Here is an 18700-nt window from a genome sequence, read left to right on the forward strand (position 1 = left end):
GCAGAGGCACATGGCTTGGGATTATTTCATAGGCGCGTGCCAGTTAGACAGTTAATAACATCGGTCCTATTGCTGTTGTCCCTCTCGAAATCTTGTTCGCTACCTTCTATCCTTGATACTGCAATCCTGTCCTAGTTCGCCACATCAGAACGGTTCTCACAAGACCGGTCAGTATCGTGGCTAGTGTGTCACACTCCTCTTCATTGGCCGAGTTAGTCTGGTTGAACACATCTTCGAGTCTGCTTTGATCAGACTTGAGGAGCAGAGAAGGTCACCGTTGGTTTGAAAGTTGCGAGACAGAGTAGATCTTGCTCCTTCAGGTAAGCGCTCTTTACATAAAGAGCTAAGTGAAGTTTGCGAAGGCAGATACCATGTCTTGCAGATTATTTTGGAGCCATTTTGACCTAATCGGTTCTGTTCATCTGTGCTGGAAATGAGGTTTTGCTCACAGACGGGTCATATATTGGATTGATATACGGGCTCACCATGATTTAGATTCTCCACAATTGCGGCACTATCTTCGACTACTTCCTGGTATATGCACATGTTGATGGGTTAAGTCCTGTTGACTGCAGCTCAGTATATCACTCATGGCACGGTCACGATCCCGGCTCGTGAACGTACCGAAAGGTCAACAACCAATACGGTCGAAGCGTGGCGCTGTAATCAAAGCGGACCAATACGGCGATGATCCGTGGGCGAATGGCGGTGGTGGGGTTGTTCTAAGACCGCTGGCAAGTGTATCTCTTTATGTGTCCAGCTCTCTGGGACTGGCAAGAGCGAGCAGTGCATATGCTAACTTGTACAGGAAAACTCCTCGCGTCTTCCTGAAGCACCACAGCCTACCAAGCAGGATGAGTCACGAACCGATGTCGCGATACCTATTCCCATCGCGCAGACTTGCTGGAAAATCACCTCTCCAGATGGCCATGAGCAGTTATGCTACGAGCCCATTCCCGGCTTCGAGCACCTGTGGAGCGGTTCAGGGTCGTCACAGAAAAGCAATACCTGCTTCAATGCGTCACCCAAAGCCACTTCCTTACAGCTATCTCAGCCGACTGTGACCCAAGGGCTAGGTAGGAAATCTAGTAAACCCAGGACGCAGCAGGATCCACGAAAGAGAACTCGATCCGGTAGACGAAAACTACGTTCGCAACCCGTAGCTCAGAGCACAAGCGACAAGGAGGATGGGCAGCTTGGCGAAGATATCAAGATTAAAACTGAGCAGTCATACACGTTCTACATTGGCGACATTGATGAGTTGAAGAAGTTCTTCCGCCGGAGACTTGATGAGCTTACGATGAAACCCTTACGCCCTATCGTTACAGCTTGGATCAAGCAGATTGAGCCTAAGCGGTTAAGCCGTTACGGCCGATACCATAAACAGTTGCCTAAGGACCAGCCTGAGGAATGCTCCCCACCCTGGTGGCCTCGAGACGTTAGCTATGAAGAGCCATCGCACCTCGATAAGGCGGGTAGGTAGCCACCCTGATTCTGTGTGGGCCAACAGCTAAAGCTTCTTACTAGGGCTTTTGACGCTAGCAGTAGACATTATGCTTCAACACCGTCTCATTGACAAGGAAAAGCGTAAAGGTTCTTGGGTAGCGAAACTTCGGCAAGCAGCCCAGTATGCTGTCGAAACAACACCTCCTGAGCAATTCTCTTCATCCAAGGGATCCAACTTTAGTGAGAAGATGCAAAATCGGGCCCTAGCAGAGATCCTGCCCAACCTATTCGAGACTGCGCAGCTCTACGAGGACCACTTTGCGTGGCACCGCCACTACGAGGGCTCTGGTATTCCAGATCCTGGTAAAGGAAAGCGAGTGACCTGGCAACCGCTCACTAGGCCTGCCCGCCAGCCCGCGACTCCAAGAAAGCGCCCTCGAACAACTAAAGAAGGCGCAGCCCCTAGATCAGAAACCGACGTTGAAGCTTCTGGAAATGAGACCGAGATAGACGACTGTGCAACTTCATTTTACCTGTGCGGCCAAGAACCGGCTTCGGACCAACCTGAGGGATCTGATATCTTCGGGCCAAAGGAGACTGCCCAGCAGACACCCGTCTCGGCCTGTGGAGGCACAGCTGCTCCCCTCCATACTTGCCCTTGTAGTACCACTACGGCACCCAACGTTTCTTTTGGGCAACCAATGCATGGGCTGACTCTGGGCGAGGAGATGGACCTAGACGTTGGGATGGCTGCTTGCACACCGCTCCATGATCACACCCACATCAATGGCGGCCACCAAATACAGTATTCTGATGGTGACTCAGGGTTCAATCAATACTTGGTTCAGCTACAACAGGACGGCTGCCCCCCTTTCCGCGGGTCTCAATCTCAATCCGGGTTTACTTCGTCATCAACACCATTGTATCACCATCCATTTCCTGCATTTGATGCACACTTTTCTCATTCGGTTGAGCATGTAGCATTCCACGACGACACTTGCTATCCTCATGGCTACAAGATGTATATGTCGTCACCGGCTAATTCTCTGCACTTGTTCGGCGATACATCCATTGATGCTGGTATGGCATGCCCGGTGGAGGCGCCTCGATACTAACGCACAACTCGGCGTGTATATGTGGGACTGATTTTCAATCTCTTTTGACTCATGGTGCCTTGCACCCACGATCAACGGCCGCGAATATTTCATCAGCTTGGCTTCGCAACTTTCGCATTTTGTTCTAGACTAGCAAAGGGATGGCCCCAATGCTGGTTGCTTCGGCCCATTAGCTAGAACGTGTTTCGGATTTTGATTGCCAGATTTTCAGACTTTTTGTTCCTTCAGCCCATCGTGTCTTGCAGAATACCCTCTACGACTTAACGCCGCTCACGACTGCATTGCAACGACTTCGGTACACTTTGATGACTGGTTGAAGGAGAAATGCAATTAGGGATTGTGGTAAATGTTATTAGGCTGGTGGTCTGTTTAACTGCGAGGTGTCGCACTTGTAATTGGAAATGGTGGAGTTGGCAGAGGAGATGTGTTGGGGAAGGCCATGAAGCAGACAACCACAGTACGAGCTTCTGTAGTAGTACTAGTAAGGGGATGGCGACGTAGCCTAAGCGACTGCATGTTGATAGAAAAGACGCACAAGCGTCGCATATTATTAGTCAAAAATATTTCGGGTATGTTACATCAGAGAAGGATCCAAGAGCAAGACGCACAAAAGTACTAGAGGGCTTGACTGTGATGAGGCCAAGGGGGTGGTGTGTAATGGTGCGGATATACAGAGGTGCGGTGGTGAGGTGGCAGGGAGCCACACGTGTGCCAAGGCGCTAGTACCGCGTCACAGGCCCGGGCTTGTGAAGTCCATCGCAGCTCATTGTTCGCGACTTCAATGGGTCTTTGTTGCATTCCAGCAGCCGCCAGTCGTTCTCAACCCGACTCGGCCAGCAGCACACGCCCAGAACCCCGAATCGGACCCGCCTCTACATCCGACACTAGAGCATTCCCAACATCCGATCATTGACTGTGACGTTGCTCACTGATCGCGCACGAAACGTTTCTTGTGATAGAGTCGCGACCATGGCGACTCCGCGCGGTGGAAGGGGTGGTGGGAGTGAGAGAGGACGCGGTGGAAGAGGCAGTTACACTCCGAATTCGAACCGTGGACGTGGAAAGAACAACGCGCAGAGCGACGATGAGCGCCCGGCGCAAACCCTCTATACGCGTGGACAAGGACGACAGCACACGGGCGGCGGCAGAGGTGGTTCAAATGGCAATGGTGGCTTCAATGCGCGGGGCGGTCATTTCGGTTCTTCGTAAGTTCTCGTGTTTCCTCTGACATGGCTACAGGTCGTGGGCCGGGCCAAGGGCGTCATCACCCGGATACACTGCACATCATCATCATTCTTGCGACACATGCCAGACGAGGGCTTCCTATGGCTGCTCGCGGCCTATTCTAACCGGGTATCTCCAGGAACGCCTTTGCCTCGAACAAGAACAACACCCCGAACTTTGCGCCCCACGAATATCAGAAACGTCTGAACTACGTACGAGTCTTTCTACCCATACTTAGGAAAAGTGCTGATAGGACTAGATTAAATCAGAGCGACCCAAAATTCGTGAACAATTCATTAAGAATGGGCTCATGAACCCAGAAGGCCAGATGCGCTTGAGCGACTCAGTCAAGCTCTACGGCATATGCGAGGAAATGTGCCCCGAGTACGAGCGCGTGCGTCGCATTGTTGAGTTAGATGTCAAGGCGCCGGAATGCGTGAGTATCAATTGCAATATCCAAAGTACTCTCACTGACCTGCGCAGACCCCCGAGACCCAACACCTACCCAGCCGCAGTCAGCGCATACCAGACGAGTCACGCATGGTCAAGGCATATGCGCGCTCTGCAGCAGGCATGGATGTAGAATTGGTCTCAGAGATTCGCTCGCCCTCCACTTGTTTGGTAAGTCGCCAGCAGCCTCTAACCAGCAAGCAACTAACTACTGTAGAAAACCCTCAAGTACCTTTTTGGGCGACTGGATGAAGATGACTTCCAATTCCTTCATTCGTGGCTTTGGGACCGAACACGAGCCGTCCGGAAGGACTTGCGCACTCAGCGCATCGAGAACAAGACCGATATCGCAATCCTCCTCACTTCTCTCGAGTACAGCGCCCGTTTCTACATGCTATCAGCTCATCACATGGCCCAGAGTACGAAGGACGATTACTCGCATCAGCAGGACGTCGAGCAACTAAATCAGACTCTGATCTCATTGAAGGAGCGATATGGCGACAATCGGCGAGCTGGCATTGTGTCAGAGAACGAGGCCGAGTTCTGGGCGTATCGCTTGATTTTGGCTCCTATTTATGCCAATACACAACTCGAGAACGAGTTACACCGCCTCCCAAGCGACTTGCGAAACAATCCACGAGTAAAGACTGCCCTGGAAATCTTCCGCGTTCTCAAAGCAATCATCATTCACCGAAACTACGACAATTTCGTACAATGCCAGTCCAACTGGAAGGTTTTCTGGGATCTGATCAAGTCGCCGAGAGTCTCATATTTGATGGCATGCGCTGCTGCGATCTGCTTCAATAGGGTACGCCATGTCGTACTCGACTCGGTTTGGCGTGCCTATCGAGTTGGCCAATATAGACATCAAGTCAGTGTTGAAGAGTGGACGACTGGCAAGCTGAGAGAAGTCCTAGGCATGGATACTGACTCCGAGGCGGTTCAATTCTGTGAAGCTCACGGTTTCGTGTTCGAAGTGAACGAAGCAGGTCAGACTTTCTTGGATATCAAGCAAAAGAGTTATGAGAGGAAAGCTGTGGTTCTTCCCAAAGCCGATGTCAAACCTCAATTCTTCTCCGCATCAATTGTTGAGGCAAAACGTCACGACCGTCCACTTTCAGCCGTCATCGCAGGCTTGACAGTACAAGAGGCCAAGAAGGGCGGTTTCTCTTTTAACAATGCATTCACAGATCAGGTTGGTCAAGCGGAAGACCAGACGTCATTGTTTATTCCAGAGAAACCCAACATCTTTTCTCAGCAGTCAAATGGGTCCAAGCCATTAGGTGGCGGTTTCAACCTCAACCCAACGGCTTCTCCGTTCCAATCCAGCAGCGCACCCGCAGGAAGCCCTAACCCTTTCGCAAAGGCTCCCCAATCGGGCGTGTTTGACCTTTCAAAGAATCCCATCAAATTTGCGTCGCCGGCAGAGACGAACACGAACCCATTTCTTCAGCAGAATAATTCTTCGCCTTTCCAATCTGCCCCGCTCGCACCTTCAACAAATCCCTTTTTGAAAAACAATACTACCCCGTCTCAGCCTACAATGTCTGCGGCACCAAGCAACCCTTTTCTACCTTCAGCATTCACAGCTGCACAGTCGAAATCCCAACCACAAGATTCAACTTTGAAACACGAGCCAGTCCCATCAGATGAGGCTTCTAAGCCAGCTCCCGCGTTCAATTTCACTACAGCAGGCTTCAACTTTGCACCTTCCCAGGAGATTTCAGAACCCGCGGTTTCTTCTACGCCAGCAGGGTCATTTTCTACCACCCCGGCAGGATCATTCTCTTTCACGCCAGCAGGGTCACCGCCTCAAGAAGATACCTCCGCACAAGAAGCTGAAGCCGAAGCGCAAAGAGCAGAAAAAGCGCGGCTCGAAGCAGCTGAGAAACAACGACGGGAAGATGAGGCACGACAACGTGTGCAAGAAGCGCAGCGGGCAAAGCAAGCAAAAGAGGAGGAACGAAAGAGGGAAGCTGCTGCAGCGGCAGAACGCCAACGAAAAGAGCAGGTAGAACGAGAGCGTAGAGCACGTGAGGAGCAGGAGGAATTGGCCCGACAAGCGAGGCAACGTCAAGCGCAAGAGGAGGAAGCCCGGGCGAAACGACTACGTGAAATGGATTTGGCATTACGTACACTTACGTCGGATGTTATGTTCGACCCCCAGGAGGGATTGTTGATGCAGTTCATCGAGAATGCGGTTATCAATATTTCGAATGAAGCTGCAAAGTCAGTAGAGATGGAGAGGAGAGTGGCGCTTGTGGATCGCAAGTACGAAAATTACTTGGTGGAATTGAAGCGGGCGGGGTTAGCCAAGATCATGGCGGCGGTTCAAAAGAAGAAACGAATGCAAAAAGCTAAAGAGAGGAGGAGACGATTGAAAGAGAAGCGTATTCGGACAATGTCGATGGGAGAGAAGGAGCACACGGATGCGTCTGTCCTTGGGCAGACTGTTGCCCTGAACGGTGAAGCGGGGCCAACAAGTCAGCCCAATGGCTATGCAGCACCGCAACAACGTTCGTCCAATACTCGGCGTGCTAAACGAACAGAAGAGCGGCGAAGTGTGCAGGTCTCCGAAGCAATCAACACAACAAATCCTGATGCAACTCCTAACAATCCAGGTCCTAGGACAACAGGCCGTTCTCACAACAATCCGCCAAACACAAACACAACCAAAGAAAGTTCTTCGGCACTCAATTATTCGGAAGCCTACCGCCAGGCCGCTGCAACGGCGCCTGTAGATCGGACAGAAACAGACTGGTTCAAATTACGAGCGATGGGCATCGATCCTAGCAAACACCGGAAGAGGAGTTTTGACTTTACCTCTTCCGATGAAGAGAAGCCAAAGCTGATTGAGTCTAAGCGACCCAAGCTGTTATCAAACTCTCCTTCAGTAGAGAGTCAGTTACCACCTACGCCCAAGACTATGGATGAGGAGCAGGTTGATCGGGCTGAAGCCATCAAACGATCCTTCAAGGGCTCAACATACACAATATCACCATCTCAGTCGATCAACGGGGCTGCCTCTATCAGCGGTCGGGCCTCGTTCAACGACTCTACTAGCAGCTTGATCGAAAGAGCTCGAAGGATAGTGGCCGGGGCCAAGTCCGAAATGCCGCCACCTCCACACACTAACAGCGCAATGTCTGTTTACAGGGCTGATTCCTTTGAAGGAAATGCCAGCCAGCTCATTGCACGTGCCAAAGGGCTTGGAGGACGTTATGATACAACTTCAAATGTACAGCATGACTGGAGCCGAAGCGTCCCCAACCTCGGTTTCTCAGCGTCTCAGAGCCAGCGGTCGATGTATGGTAATAGTAGCTTCGGCAGCACAGTGTCGACCAAGGACCGTCCAGCATACTGGGGACGTACAAGTCGGTTTGTGCCCCGCCATCTCTACGGTCGCGGTGCGGATGCCGTTCGTGCCTACAGAGTAGAACAGGGCCTTAGCAAATCACCGTCCAGCACAAGACCGGCTAGTACGGAGCCTATGAGTTTTTCATCTCCAATCCCAACCCAGCAGTCGTTTGTCCAGCACGCGCAAGCCCAAATCCAGGGCTACACCCAGGAACAATACAGCGACATTGAAGAAGCCAGTGGCGTTGACGTCGTTGATATTGACGCTGAAGACTCAAATGCCGTTATGACCGATGATGAGGAATTTGTCGGTGCGACAAGCTCGTATCCTGGCTCTCAATTCCCTGCTGCCCAACCCGATCATCAAGACTACGACGAAGACGCAGATTCCGAGATGCTGGAAGGCGAGGACGACGACGAACTCCTCGACTACGACGAGTACGACGAGGTCGACGAAGACGAAGAGATTGTAGACAATTTCGACGAAGAGGAAGAGGAAGAGGAAGAGGAGGATGAGTCTGAAGAAGAGGATGATAATGGGGGCGAAAACACCATGAAACCCGGAGCAACCGAAGACGACGCCATTGAGCTTTCCGACTAGGATATTTTTCTTTGCCAAGGAGAGAATGTATTATATTTTACCCAAAGAAGCGTTTAGTATCAGCATAGCGATGGCGTTTTTTCTCAAATTTTCTTATTGCCTTTTATCGTTTTGCTGGTCAAGGACAGGGTGGAACAGTATGGCATGGGTGTGAGTGGAAAAAAGATACCCAGTTATTAGCTATGGAATGCAGTGCTTCAGCGAGCGGTGTTCAAAAGTGAATGGAAAACTTTCAAGCATTCAAACAAGTCTACCCCTGCCTTTGCAATGAATCACGGATGCATTATCATGGATCCTCAATGTGAACTTGAAAGCAAAATCTCCAAACTACGTAGGATGGTACGCCTTGTATACCTGTAACGCCCCCTCGACACTCTGCACCACCCCAAAAAACACCGTCAAGCACAAAATCACCATGGCAACCCAAAACGTGTACCACTGCGCCTTATCCCGTCTATCCCGCCACTGCTGCGCAATCGACCCCCGATGCGGCGCCTCGAAGACCCTTTCCAGCGCCCCCAGCCTTTTCCTCCAATACCTAAAGTCGCTCCCTCGGCAATCCCTCAACCGGCCTAGTTCCAAAATGCGCATATCGACGCCCGCCAGCGGCGGTGCATGCGTGACCCAGTCCCTCGTTTTGGCATCGTTGGCCGGGAAAAGCAGGGCAAGCGTATCCAGCGTCTCCGCGGCCAGACCATCCGGCAGCACGCCATCTTGCCATTGCAGAAAGGACGCGTGGTGGAAGATGTAGAGTTGCTTGCCACCCCGCGAGAGGTGCAGGTGGTCTGCCAGGTTACTTGTCCAAGAGATTTCGACGCCGCAGTAGCGGTAGAGCTTGTAGGCTGTAAAGTGCTCGTCGAAGAGCATGTCCGAGCTATCTTGCTCGTAGGATGCCGGGTCCTGCGGTACGAAATGTGAGCGGAGGAGATCTTGCAGGCTGGATGTTGGGCATGTCCAGGTGAGCGAGTGGTGGGTTCCGCGGCGGGTGTAGGGTAAGGGCCCGATGTCTGTCATGCTGAGGAGGCGGGCGACGAGCATGACTGAACCTTCGAGCATGATGTCTGCTTCTTCGGCGGTTCGGCTTCCCCGCATGGAGGGTTGGATGTGGAATTTTATGGCCGCTTTGGGAGTGGAGGCGTGCATGTGCTGTGCGACAGATTGAATATCTACATGTTTGCGGATTGTGGTGTATTTGCCCTTGTTGGTTTGGATGGCGGTGTTGCATTGGGTGTTGTAGTAGAGCATGTATGGGGCCCAGTCGAGGTCGGATGGGTCAGTGGAGTTTGGGGTGGTTTGATGCCATAGCTGGGATATGATTTCGAGTTGGAGTTTCTCGTCTTCGACTGGTACGCTTGGGTTGTCTTGGAGTGACATTTTTCCTTGGATATGGTTGTCATGGGGAGAAGGCTGTTGATAATGGGAATTGGTATCCGGCAATCAATGTGACGTTGCTCAGCCTGCATGCTGAAGCGAGCAACTAATCTCCAGACTGCCCAATATGCATGAGGGGCTGCGCCTTGCTACCCGCAGATGCGCTTCAGCCTTGGGCATAAAATGATAGGATGAGAGTTTTCCTGCTGCGCCTCAGGCACACTGGTGCGTCTGAGGTTGACTACCCCGCTATCTGCGCATCTGTACTCCCCTTCTTACTTAATCCCCAGTCGCCGTGTTCTTGTGCTCAATCATTCTGTGTCACTTCAATTCTTATTCAACCGTCACAATGTTTGAGTCGCGTGTCCCAATGCTTCGACGCACCCGCCAATTCACCTCACCTGAGGAATCCGTAGGGGAACTCATGACTCGATGCTGCTGCCTCAAGAATCCCCCATGGCAAAAAGATGACCTATGCTGGGACGTCCGAGGCGAGGCCTTGAAAGCCTACAACAGCTTCAGCCGCCTGGTATGGAAGAAACTCGAGAACGAATGCACTGAACGACCTGATCGCTCGGGCCTCATCATCAGTGTGTATATGATTGGCTACTCTCCATCTACAGCTGTCCCTGTTCTGGTGTTTGTAAGCAAGAACAGAAACGCAGCCAAAGAGGCGCAGAAGATTGTGAAGAAGAGTGGAATCCTGAAGCGGTACCCGGGCTTCGAGACTGCGATTATGGATCTCTTGCCTACGGGGAGTTTGGTTTTAGTCGCTCAGGGGCCAAAGAAAGAAACTCAAGATAATCTGTCTGTTCCGGGTCGGCGTGAAGTGTATTACGACCCTAGATTCGAGGTTCAGTCGATAGGAATGGCACTGTATGTAAGAGACGACGATGGAACGTTTGAGAAGGCCACTGGCAATGCGGTCATTAGCGAACAGGGACTCGGGTACTTTACAGCCGCACACGTCTTCAAGGCACAAGACGTGGCAACTGAGCCTGTTGTCGGATGGGGCGAAGACACCAGTGTCGACAATGACTCGGATAGTGATGAGTACGATGATGACGACCTCGAACTCCTATCACGATACAGCCAAAGCTCGCAAGAGTCATTATCCCCCGACCTATCCCAAAGCACAACCCTCTCCTCTTCCTCAGAAACAATCGACACCCAAGACCCAACCACCTCTGCCCCATCTCCACCTCCCATAAACGCTCCATCTTCCTCTGTCTCCATGACACCTCCCAAAACCCCCGTAAACCGCACAATGCGCGCCAACGACATCGACCTCCACCACCTCGGCCACTGGACCCCGTCCTCCCCGTCCTCCACCCTCAACCAAGACTGGACCCTCGTCACAATAACAAACACCACCGTCCTATCCTCCCTCTCCAACTCACTCACCCAACCCTTACCCAAACCCCTCCGCCTAGCCTCCCTCCCCTACTCTCACAAAGCCGAAGTCGTAATCCACACAACATGGGGCCGCCTCCGCGCCTCGCTGCTCGAAACACCCGTGCTGCTGCGGCTGCCTGGAAGCAGTAAAGTAGCCGAGGTGCTGCGGTTTGAGTATAGGGGAAGTCTTGGCGTTGCAGACTGCGGGTCGTTGGTTGTCGGTGAGAGAACAGGGGAGGTGTATGGGCATGTTGTTGCGGGGGCGGCGGAGGGGAGGGAGGGCTATATGATTTCTGCGGTTGGTACAATGGGGGAGATGCAGGTGGGAGGGTGGAAGGTTATGGAGTTGGTGAATTAGAAGGTTTTTTTTTTCAAGTTTAGTATTTTTTGGAAATACAATAGGGTTATTAATACTTAGCAAGGTTGTTCAGATTACCTTACAATTTTTTCTATGAATGAAACTCTGCATAAGGTCATACCTTGAATCCCAGTAGCTCTTGATGCAATCATTCTGATATGTAATTTGACCACGCCCCTGACAACAAAACCACAGAGAAAGAAAAGGGGACATCAAGAATTCCCCAATCATGTATTACAAAAGCCGCTAACAGACGGGTATCATTACTACAACTTAGAGACGTAAACTCTACCTAAATTATGCCAAACAAAAGAAAAAATCAATCTCATTACACCTCTTTCTCCTGCACTCTAAACGTCTTCTTATGCAAGGGCGTCTCATCCCCAAAGACGCTGAGCGCAGGCGCATCATTACTGCTCCTCGAGCTGCTGTCCACAAAATCCCTCCTATCAGCCGTATCCTTGCGATCCTCATGTGTAATGCGGAGCTCAGTATGGCACTGGATTCCCCCAAGATCGAGACTCTCGTCACTATCGATCTTGCTGAGACCAGCACTGCGCATATTCGAAGGGTGGTTGCGTTTGGAGCGGTTGGTAAGCTGCAGGGACTGTGCGGCGGCGGCAGAGCGCGAATGCGATTCGGGATCGGTGGTGCTGTGGAATTCCTCGGGACCCATGTCGTTTTGGGACTTGCCCTGGGCAAGGCGGACGACGAGCGAGGCCATGGACATTTCGATGTTGAGTTTGACCATGTAGGCGACGGGGTGGAATTGGATGTAGACGACTTGGTTGCGGAGGAACATGAGGCCGATGAGGAGGGCGTCCATGCCGATGGAGATGAGCATGAGCTTGCCATTGAAGCTGATGAGTGGCGCGTATTTGGTTAGACCGTGCTGGTTCACCAACCGAATCTTGACAGTACGAAGGAAGTACCAGTTCAGTGCTGCGTCGACGATGAGAATAAGGACTTTGGAAATTTTATCCCATACGTTGTTGATCTTAACGAAGGTGTCGTTGAGAGGGGGGTTTGTGTGCGAGGGGATCCAGATGCAGAAGACGGCAATGTTGATCGCAGTGATTAGGATGAAGGTGCCCCATTTGAGTTTCTTGATCGTACTGCGGTGTTCGGCGATGAGTGCGATTCGATTGATGATGATTTGCATGAGCAGTTGGATCTCAAACACCCAGAAGAACAGGATAGAGAACAAGACTGGAACACTATAGCAATGTGTGTTAGTAGATGTCTCTTGCAGCAGTGTTGAAGAAGGGAATTACTCACGTTGGCCCAATTGTGTCATTGAGAAAGAGCCATCCAATGACTCCAATGCAAACGTTGACCAGAATCTCACCCCATACCATGTAAATGTAGGCAGAGCGTAATGGGCTGTGGTTCCGCCGTGTCTGTTTGATTGCCTCCCATACTGTCAGGAAGCCGAAGCCAAGTGTGAAGCCAGCAGCAAGGGCTGCAAGCTGGAAATCCTGAACAGATGCCATTCTGCTCCACGACTCTGAGTCGAGTCTGAGTCGATTCTGGGGAAGAAGAAGACTCGGTGAATTAGGATCCTACCGGGCAAAAGTGCGGGGCCTCTGCAACAAGGATACATATATCATTCTAGACCCTTGCAAGGAGACGTTACTCTATCGGCAGGTGCACAGGTGCTGAGCGAGATCTCGAATTGCGAACTGACTAGCCATGGGTGATTGTAGGCAGGGCGGCTTGTAGCGTGGAGCTGAGTTGAGAATGAACGGGCTAGCTCATCTCTCGGTCTTCCATCTCGCCAATCATCATACGCAGACGCCACTCACTAAAATCCTGAGACTCTTGTGGAGTAGAGGCGCGGGTAGCGTTGCACGGTACAACTGCCCCGAAGTAGACAGCGAGCCGCGCCACTCTCAACACCGCGGGCACTACATTCTTTAGCAGATGTCAAGAACGTAACGCGAAACCCTGTTGCCCAAGCCTACAGAGGGGCCAAGCGCGGTAGATATGTAAGTACTACGTTTATAAACCGCAAGGATACTTCCGAACGCTTTGAACATCCATACTACTTGAGATCTCCCCTGGTCATTTGATGTGGGTCTGCCGATCAGGATTGACATGACCATGTAAGGAACATGGTCCCGCAATTCCGCTTTAGTGGAGGAGAAGTTCCCATGGCCCTGCTCAAGGTTGCTTTGCTGTTGCTCTCATGAGTTTGCTGTGGCTTTTGTTGCTTTTGCGTGGTGGCTGCTATCATCGCAATAGTGCCACAGCCGCAACCGTCCTATGTCAAAACTCAACAGCTGCCAAGACTCTAGAGTTGCCTCCCGACCATGGCAACCGATTGATACAGTGTCGAAGAACCGCTTATTCGCCTCTAGCGTCATCGGAGCCAGCCATAATCGCCATCGCGGCCCCTGACAAAGTACGGACGTCGATATGGCCGAAGAAGCCCCGCAGGATGTGGTGTCAACGTGCGTGGTTGAGCAAGTCCCTATAAGTAGCCTTAAGCTTGGCCACTGGCCGGTCTTGTCCGAGATTGCTAGCACACTAATCAAACTACAGATGCGGCATTTGTCACGCGGATTCTGCAGTCGAATTCTTCATTTACAAGAGCATGCGTCCGTCCTAGTTCAAGAGGAGATGCACATATAGTAAATGTATACTTACTAGACGAGATATTGTGTAACGTGGAGCCGAAGATCCCCCGGATGGCGTTCAGCCCCATCGGTAAATTTTCGGTACCCGCCAGTTTGGCTGCACGAGATGGTACCATGCAGTTGGTAGGTTTTCCGCGGACCGACTGTCGCGTGCTTCAAGGTCCGCTAGAGTTGCCCGTTTTCCATGCAAAGATAAGCTACATACAAGCTAGAGTGTGAGAAGCGCATGTTTCATTTTTGCCTTCACCCAGGATGTCTATAGATCACGAACAGGTCTATGGGCCAAGACGACACTACTTTCTCGGCAGAATACTATGTAAGCAGCGCTTGATGGGATGGGCGTATGGTCGAGCGGAAGTGGACCTATCCGACAAACTAAACCAGTAGACTCGCAATGTCACTGAGCAAAAGGAGCTGAGATGATTGATCCACGCGGAGAATTAACGGAATACAAGTCAAGATGGCCCCGAAGGGATGTGTCCGGTGGCTCCTCTTTTCCGCCACTCTCACGAGTCAATGCATATTCACCCGTTCCTGGCCATGAAAAGTATTCAAGACCTAATGGCCAATTAGTCTTCTGCATCAATACCAAACTCTTCCTGAACCTCGACAATTCTGACACCCCGCTGGTCGGCGATTAACCCCATAAGACCCTGGCCCACATCTTTCAGTTCATTATACTCATGCAGTAGCTTGATGTGTTCTTTGACGACTTTGTTCGCTGCGGTCATGATGTGCGCGTCAGTAGGCTCGTCGTACCGTCCATCTGCGTCACCTTCAGAAGACGCCATCTCTTCCAGAAGAACCTGAATCGCCGGGAGACTACGCAGAGAGGTCAACAGGGCAGCCTTGTGGGCTTTCAACTCCGATAGAGTGGTTTCCTGGGGAATTCTTGACGGGCTCCTCAGCACGGCGGCTGTCGGCGAAGCTCCCGTAGTAGGTTGGTCTTGAGACTCGCAAGTGGAGCTGCAGGGTGCATCACTCGCATTGAGATCATGACTCTCAGGGTCCTTCGGCTGTGATGCCTGTTGCAGTGCCGAGCTTGGAGCTTGAGGCTTTTCTTGGGAGGGCTGGATTTGCGGTGTGAAGGGAATGGACTCCTGTGCGTTGACTACTGACTCCTGGCAAGGAATGCTTGGCCTGCAATCGCTGGTATTGATTTGTGGTTTTCCACCTTGGATTTCACTAAGACCGGGATGTAGATGAGTGTCGCTACTGTCCTTGGGCACGGCTAAGGCTGATGCTGTGGTGCCTGGGGTAGTCGGATTTGGGGAGCTGGTTGCTGCTGCAGAGATCCTTGTCGTGTCAGATGTGCCCATGGTTTGAGATATGTGCACCTAAACTGTGTGAGCAAGGACACGGGAGGACGAGCGGGTTAAGAACCAACTGCACTCTCGTTAGGATAAATCATGTCTGCACTCTGGATTGCATTTTGGTCCACGTCGTTGGATCTGGGCTGTGATGGATTGTCACGCATGACGTCATCTTCTACTATAACCATTTGTCCAAGGGGAGCTTGCAGTTGGCATGTACCGGAGCTGTCTCGAACAGACTGAGGGCAAGCGTCTTTTGGCGGAGAGGTGCTGTCTGGAGTGGGTGCAGCACTGACGGACCGCGATTCCCCTGCTAGTGACTCGGGTTGCACCGTGCTTCTGTTCGCAACTGACGCATGAATGGTTCCGTGTGCAAAACCCAGCGGGCTCATATGCGCGCGGGCGGCTCGTTCATGGGGACTCATTTGAAGTGCTGCTCCTTCCTCTTGTGGAAGCATTGCGTCTTGAGGCTTCACGTCAGTGTGGTCGGCACCAGATGCATCGGTATCGACTGAAGCGCCGTTGCGAGCGAGATCCAAGCTAACGGTGCTCAGTGGAACTGTGTTGGCATCGGCTTGTGTGAGAGCTTGGTAAGTGCAGGACGCGTCCTGAGGGGGCTCCTGAGGCACAGCAGAGGCCATGGCGTGAAGCTTATCCGCCACATCAGATGAACCAACACCAGGCGAAGACATGACAAGCTCCTCGTCCGAGTCAGCAATCTCTGTGACGCTCTTGTCGAGAGCCATGTTGGCTGATGTTAGAGTTGCAGAGGGGCGTAGGAGTGTACGTTGGTAGCAGTTGTTGTTGTTGGCGGACGGAGCACGGCGGAAGCCAACCAAGGGGCCCGCCCGTTCACGTGAACTGGAAATTACGACGACGCACTGCATCAACACGAGAACAATCACGGCTCAGGGTCATCTCCCACTCCCAACTCCTGCCGATACGCGCCTGATGTGGCCTTGAAACTCTCCGTGTCTTGCAAAGGATCCTCATAATCCACACTCGCGCCACCCGAATTGTCATCTGAAGCGCGATAGACAACATGGGCCTTATCACAACAAGAGTGGCCGTTGCCACGCTCCTCTGCAGCACCATGGCCACCGCACACGTCCACGAAGTCAGCAAAATACAGCAAGGAGATGCCGTCTCCCCGGATCCGATTGTACGCGCTACCAAAAAACGGCGTACTGTGGGTACCAGCTAACCTGTGACAGGATTCGGTGCTATGGACACACATCTTGGTACAGTCGCTCGCGTGGGGCATCATCTTCCCCACGGGAATGGTCTTGGGCGTACGATAGCCGACATCCGCATACTTACAGCAACGTCAGACTAACATTTCTACCAGATAATACGATCCAAGTGGCACGTTCCCGTGCAAACACTCGGCTCTATCCTCGCAATCATCGGATACTTCCTGGCTCACCACCATGGCGGCCGACAGTTCTCCCCTGACAACATCCACGCTAGATTTGTTCCCGTCATCATGCTTATGTTGATTTCCCAGATCGCAATGGGCGTTTACCTGAAGCTTCATCTCGAGAAAGGCATCAACGGAAAGATTCGCAGCGTTGTAGTAAAGGTGCACGGAGTGGTCGGCAAGGCTCTGCCAGTCATAACATGGGTCCAATTCCTCTTCGGAGGCATCACAGCTTTGGGTTTCTGCAGGGCCGATCATACCGGACAGTGCCTGGCTCACTTTATCATGGGTAGCGCCTTCATCGCATATGGCATCATTCTCTTGATCTTGCTTTTGGTTGGACAGATGTGGCTGCGGAGAACAGGCAGGAGCCAGGAATTCTTCGATTCGATGGTCATTGCCGCCTGGGGCTGTGTCAACACCTTTACCGAGCACCGATGGGGCCACCCGTGGGTTCACAACGACCTTCAGCATACGTCCATGGGCATTGTGTGGTGGGCAGCCGGTCTGGTCGGTATCTGGCTCAGCCGAAAGCGAAACGGACAGCCTAAGCGCAACTTGATCCCGGGTATCGTCATTCTCATGACAGGATGGGCCATGTCGGCGCACCCCCAGCATCTCCCTCTTTCCACCATGATTCATACCGTCTTTGGGTACACCCTGATGGCTGCGGGTGCTGCACGTATCATTGAGATTTCGTTTGTGCTCAAGGACAGGACATCTATCGCTTCCGATGGCTCAGATCCCAACAGTTTCCAGTACATGACACCATTTCTGCTTATGGCGGGCGGGTTCATGTTCATGGGAGCTACAGAAGAGCAGATGCAGCTTCTTTCTGATGCCAATGTCACCCATGTGTCATATGTACTAATTCTATTCAGCATTGCTTTCTTGCTGTTCCTCTGTAAGTATTTCATGTTCATTCTGTAATTTCTTTGACTAACATGGAATCAGTCGTCAATATGCTCATTCACTTGTACGCGGTCTATGCCTGGGAACAGGACGACAAAGCTGATGCCGAGGCGCCTCATCTGAACGGACTCGGCAACGGCAACGGCTACAGCAGAGTAGATCGCAGGACAGTAGGTGCAGATGAGTTCGAGTTAGAAGGTCTCGACTCCGACGACGATAGCAGTGTGACATATGGAAGCGGCAGCGGAAGTGGAAGTGGAAGTGGAAGAAGCAAGGAGAGTAGGTCGTTTGCTGCACAGCATTGACGAATGTTCCTCCAGCATTTAATTCCGCATTAATTTGCATAGAATGGCGTCATGGCAAGCATAGTTTGAATATCTGATGGTGTGGTTTATCGCCATATTTTCATCATAGAGACAATATCACAATAAACGTTTTTCTTCTACACTCAGCTGATGTATATTTGCCGGTCCAGGCACTGTTTCACCCCCATGGCACACCGACACTCTCGCCCCTTCTACTCCACTCCTCTCGCCATCCCACGTGTCCATGTCGCCATTAACCCTCGCACGTGGCAAAATCGGCCAATTCTGTTGAGCCTCCATCGAGCGTTGCCTATTGAGCGGCAAAAGAATAGCCCCAGCACGGCAAAAAATCAGGTTCAATTCAACCACGAATTTTTTTTTGGCAGACTATGACACACGAAATACGCTTTAGAGGTAACTCGTGTGTCACAAAACCCAGCTCTCAACCAAGTTTTACCTGGTGGGTACTACTTGCGGTCATAATAATATAAGAAAAAGTTCGGATGAGGCTGAGCCGATGCAAGCCGAAATGCTCGTTGTTTCCTTACCACATTACTGGGTTCGCCGGTGGGAGCTAGACTAGTATGGGAGAGTGTGTGGTGCTGGGTTGATCTCTTTGCGGTATGATGGGTGCCGGAAGGGGAGTTTAGTCAGGGCATCTCGGGGAGTGGAGAAGCTTAATTGTGACGTCTTGCGGTGTGCCTTTTTGACGGTTGGTTCTGGAATATGGATTTGTGATGCTAAGCGTATGAGTTTCCTTGGGGGAGTGGAACTGACCCACCTTTTTACAAGGC

General features: G+C 51.8%; 7 protein-coding genes across 7 annotated transcripts; 4 read left to right on the forward strand and 3 right to left on the reverse strand.

Moving 5' to 3' along the window:
* Positions 1 to 590: 590 nt before the first annotated feature.
* Positions 591 to 2673, forward strand: PSV08DRAFT_360975 (uncharacterized protein; the record flags this gene model as incomplete). The annotated part of the gene is made up of 3 exons (XM_066093004.1): positions 591 to 740; positions 809 to 1475; positions 1528 to 2673. The coding sequence occupies 3 exons, from the start codon at positions 591 to 593 to the stop codon at positions 2559 to 2561; spliced, it is 1851 nt and encodes a 616-aa protein (XP_065949289.1). The 3' UTR covers positions 2562 to 2673.
* Positions 2674 to 3530: 857 nt separating this feature from the next.
* Positions 3531 to 8436, forward strand: PSV08DRAFT_220236 (SAC3/GANP/Nin1/mts3/eIF-3 p25 family-domain-containing protein; the record flags this gene model as incomplete). The annotated part of the gene is made up of 5 exons (XM_014220939.1): positions 3531 to 3766; positions 3925 to 3997; positions 4045 to 4221; positions 4269 to 4406; positions 4453 to 8436. 5 exons carry the CDS (start codon positions 3531 to 3533, stop codon positions 8191 to 8193), a joined length of 4365 nt encoding a protein of 1454 aa, XP_014076414.1. The 3' UTR covers positions 8194 to 8436.
* On the reverse strand, positions 8407 to 9575 carry PSV08DRAFT_220239 (uncharacterized protein). Its single transcript, XM_014220940.2, has one exon. The coding sequence runs from the start codon at positions 9565 to 9567 to the stop codon at positions 8521 to 8523; it is 1047 nt and encodes a 348-aa protein (XP_014076415.2). The 5' UTR covers positions 9568 to 9575; the 3' UTR covers positions 8407 to 8520.
* Positions 9576 to 9861: 286 nt separating this feature from the next.
* PSV08DRAFT_387990 (uncharacterized protein) lies at positions 9862 to 11317 on the forward strand (the record flags this gene model as incomplete). Its single annotated transcript, XM_014220941.2, has 1 exon — positions 9862 to 11317. The coding sequence occupies exon 1, from the start codon at positions 9914 to 9916 to the stop codon at positions 11315 to 11317; it is 1404 nt and encodes a 467-aa protein (XP_014076416.2). The 5' UTR covers positions 9862 to 9913.
* A 233-nt stretch (positions 11318 to 11550) lies between these two features.
* On the reverse strand, positions 11551 to 13011 carry PSV08DRAFT_408767 (uncharacterized protein; the record flags this gene model as incomplete). Its single annotated transcript, XM_014220942.2, has 3 exons — positions 11551 to 12534; positions 12596 to 12795; positions 12997 to 13011. 3 exons carry the CDS (start codon positions 13009 to 13011, stop codon positions 11646 to 11648), a joined length of 1104 nt encoding a protein of 367 aa, XP_014076417.2. The 3' UTR covers positions 11551 to 11645.
* Positions 13012 to 14525: 1514 nt separating this feature from the next.
* PSV08DRAFT_360980 (Swi5-domain-containing protein) lies at positions 14526 to 16015 on the reverse strand (the record flags this gene model as incomplete). The annotated part of the gene is made up of 2 exons (XM_014220943.1): positions 14526 to 15293; positions 15344 to 16015. 2 exons carry the CDS (start codon positions 16013 to 16015, stop codon positions 14526 to 14528), a joined length of 1440 nt encoding a protein of 479 aa, XP_014076418.1.
* A 246-nt stretch (positions 16016 to 16261) lies between these two features.
* PSV08DRAFT_400738 (uncharacterized protein) lies at positions 16262 to 18055 on the forward strand. The gene is made up of 4 exons (XM_014220944.2): positions 16262 to 16431; positions 16484 to 16561; positions 16618 to 17593; positions 17644 to 18055. Exons 1-4 carry the CDS (start codon positions 16312 to 16314, stop codon positions 17904 to 17906), a joined length of 1437 nt encoding a protein of 478 aa, XP_014076419.1. The 5' UTR covers positions 16262 to 16311; the 3' UTR covers positions 17907 to 18055.
* Positions 18056 to 18700: the final 645 nt, after the last annotated feature.

The sequence above is a fragment of the Bipolaris maydis genome, assembly GCF_028858645.1.
Source record: "Bipolaris maydis strain C4 unplaced genomic scaffold PSV08scaffold_5, whole genome shotgun sequence".
NCBI lineage: Eukaryota > Fungi > Ascomycota > Dothideomycetes > Pleosporales > Pleosporaceae > Bipolaris > Bipolaris maydis.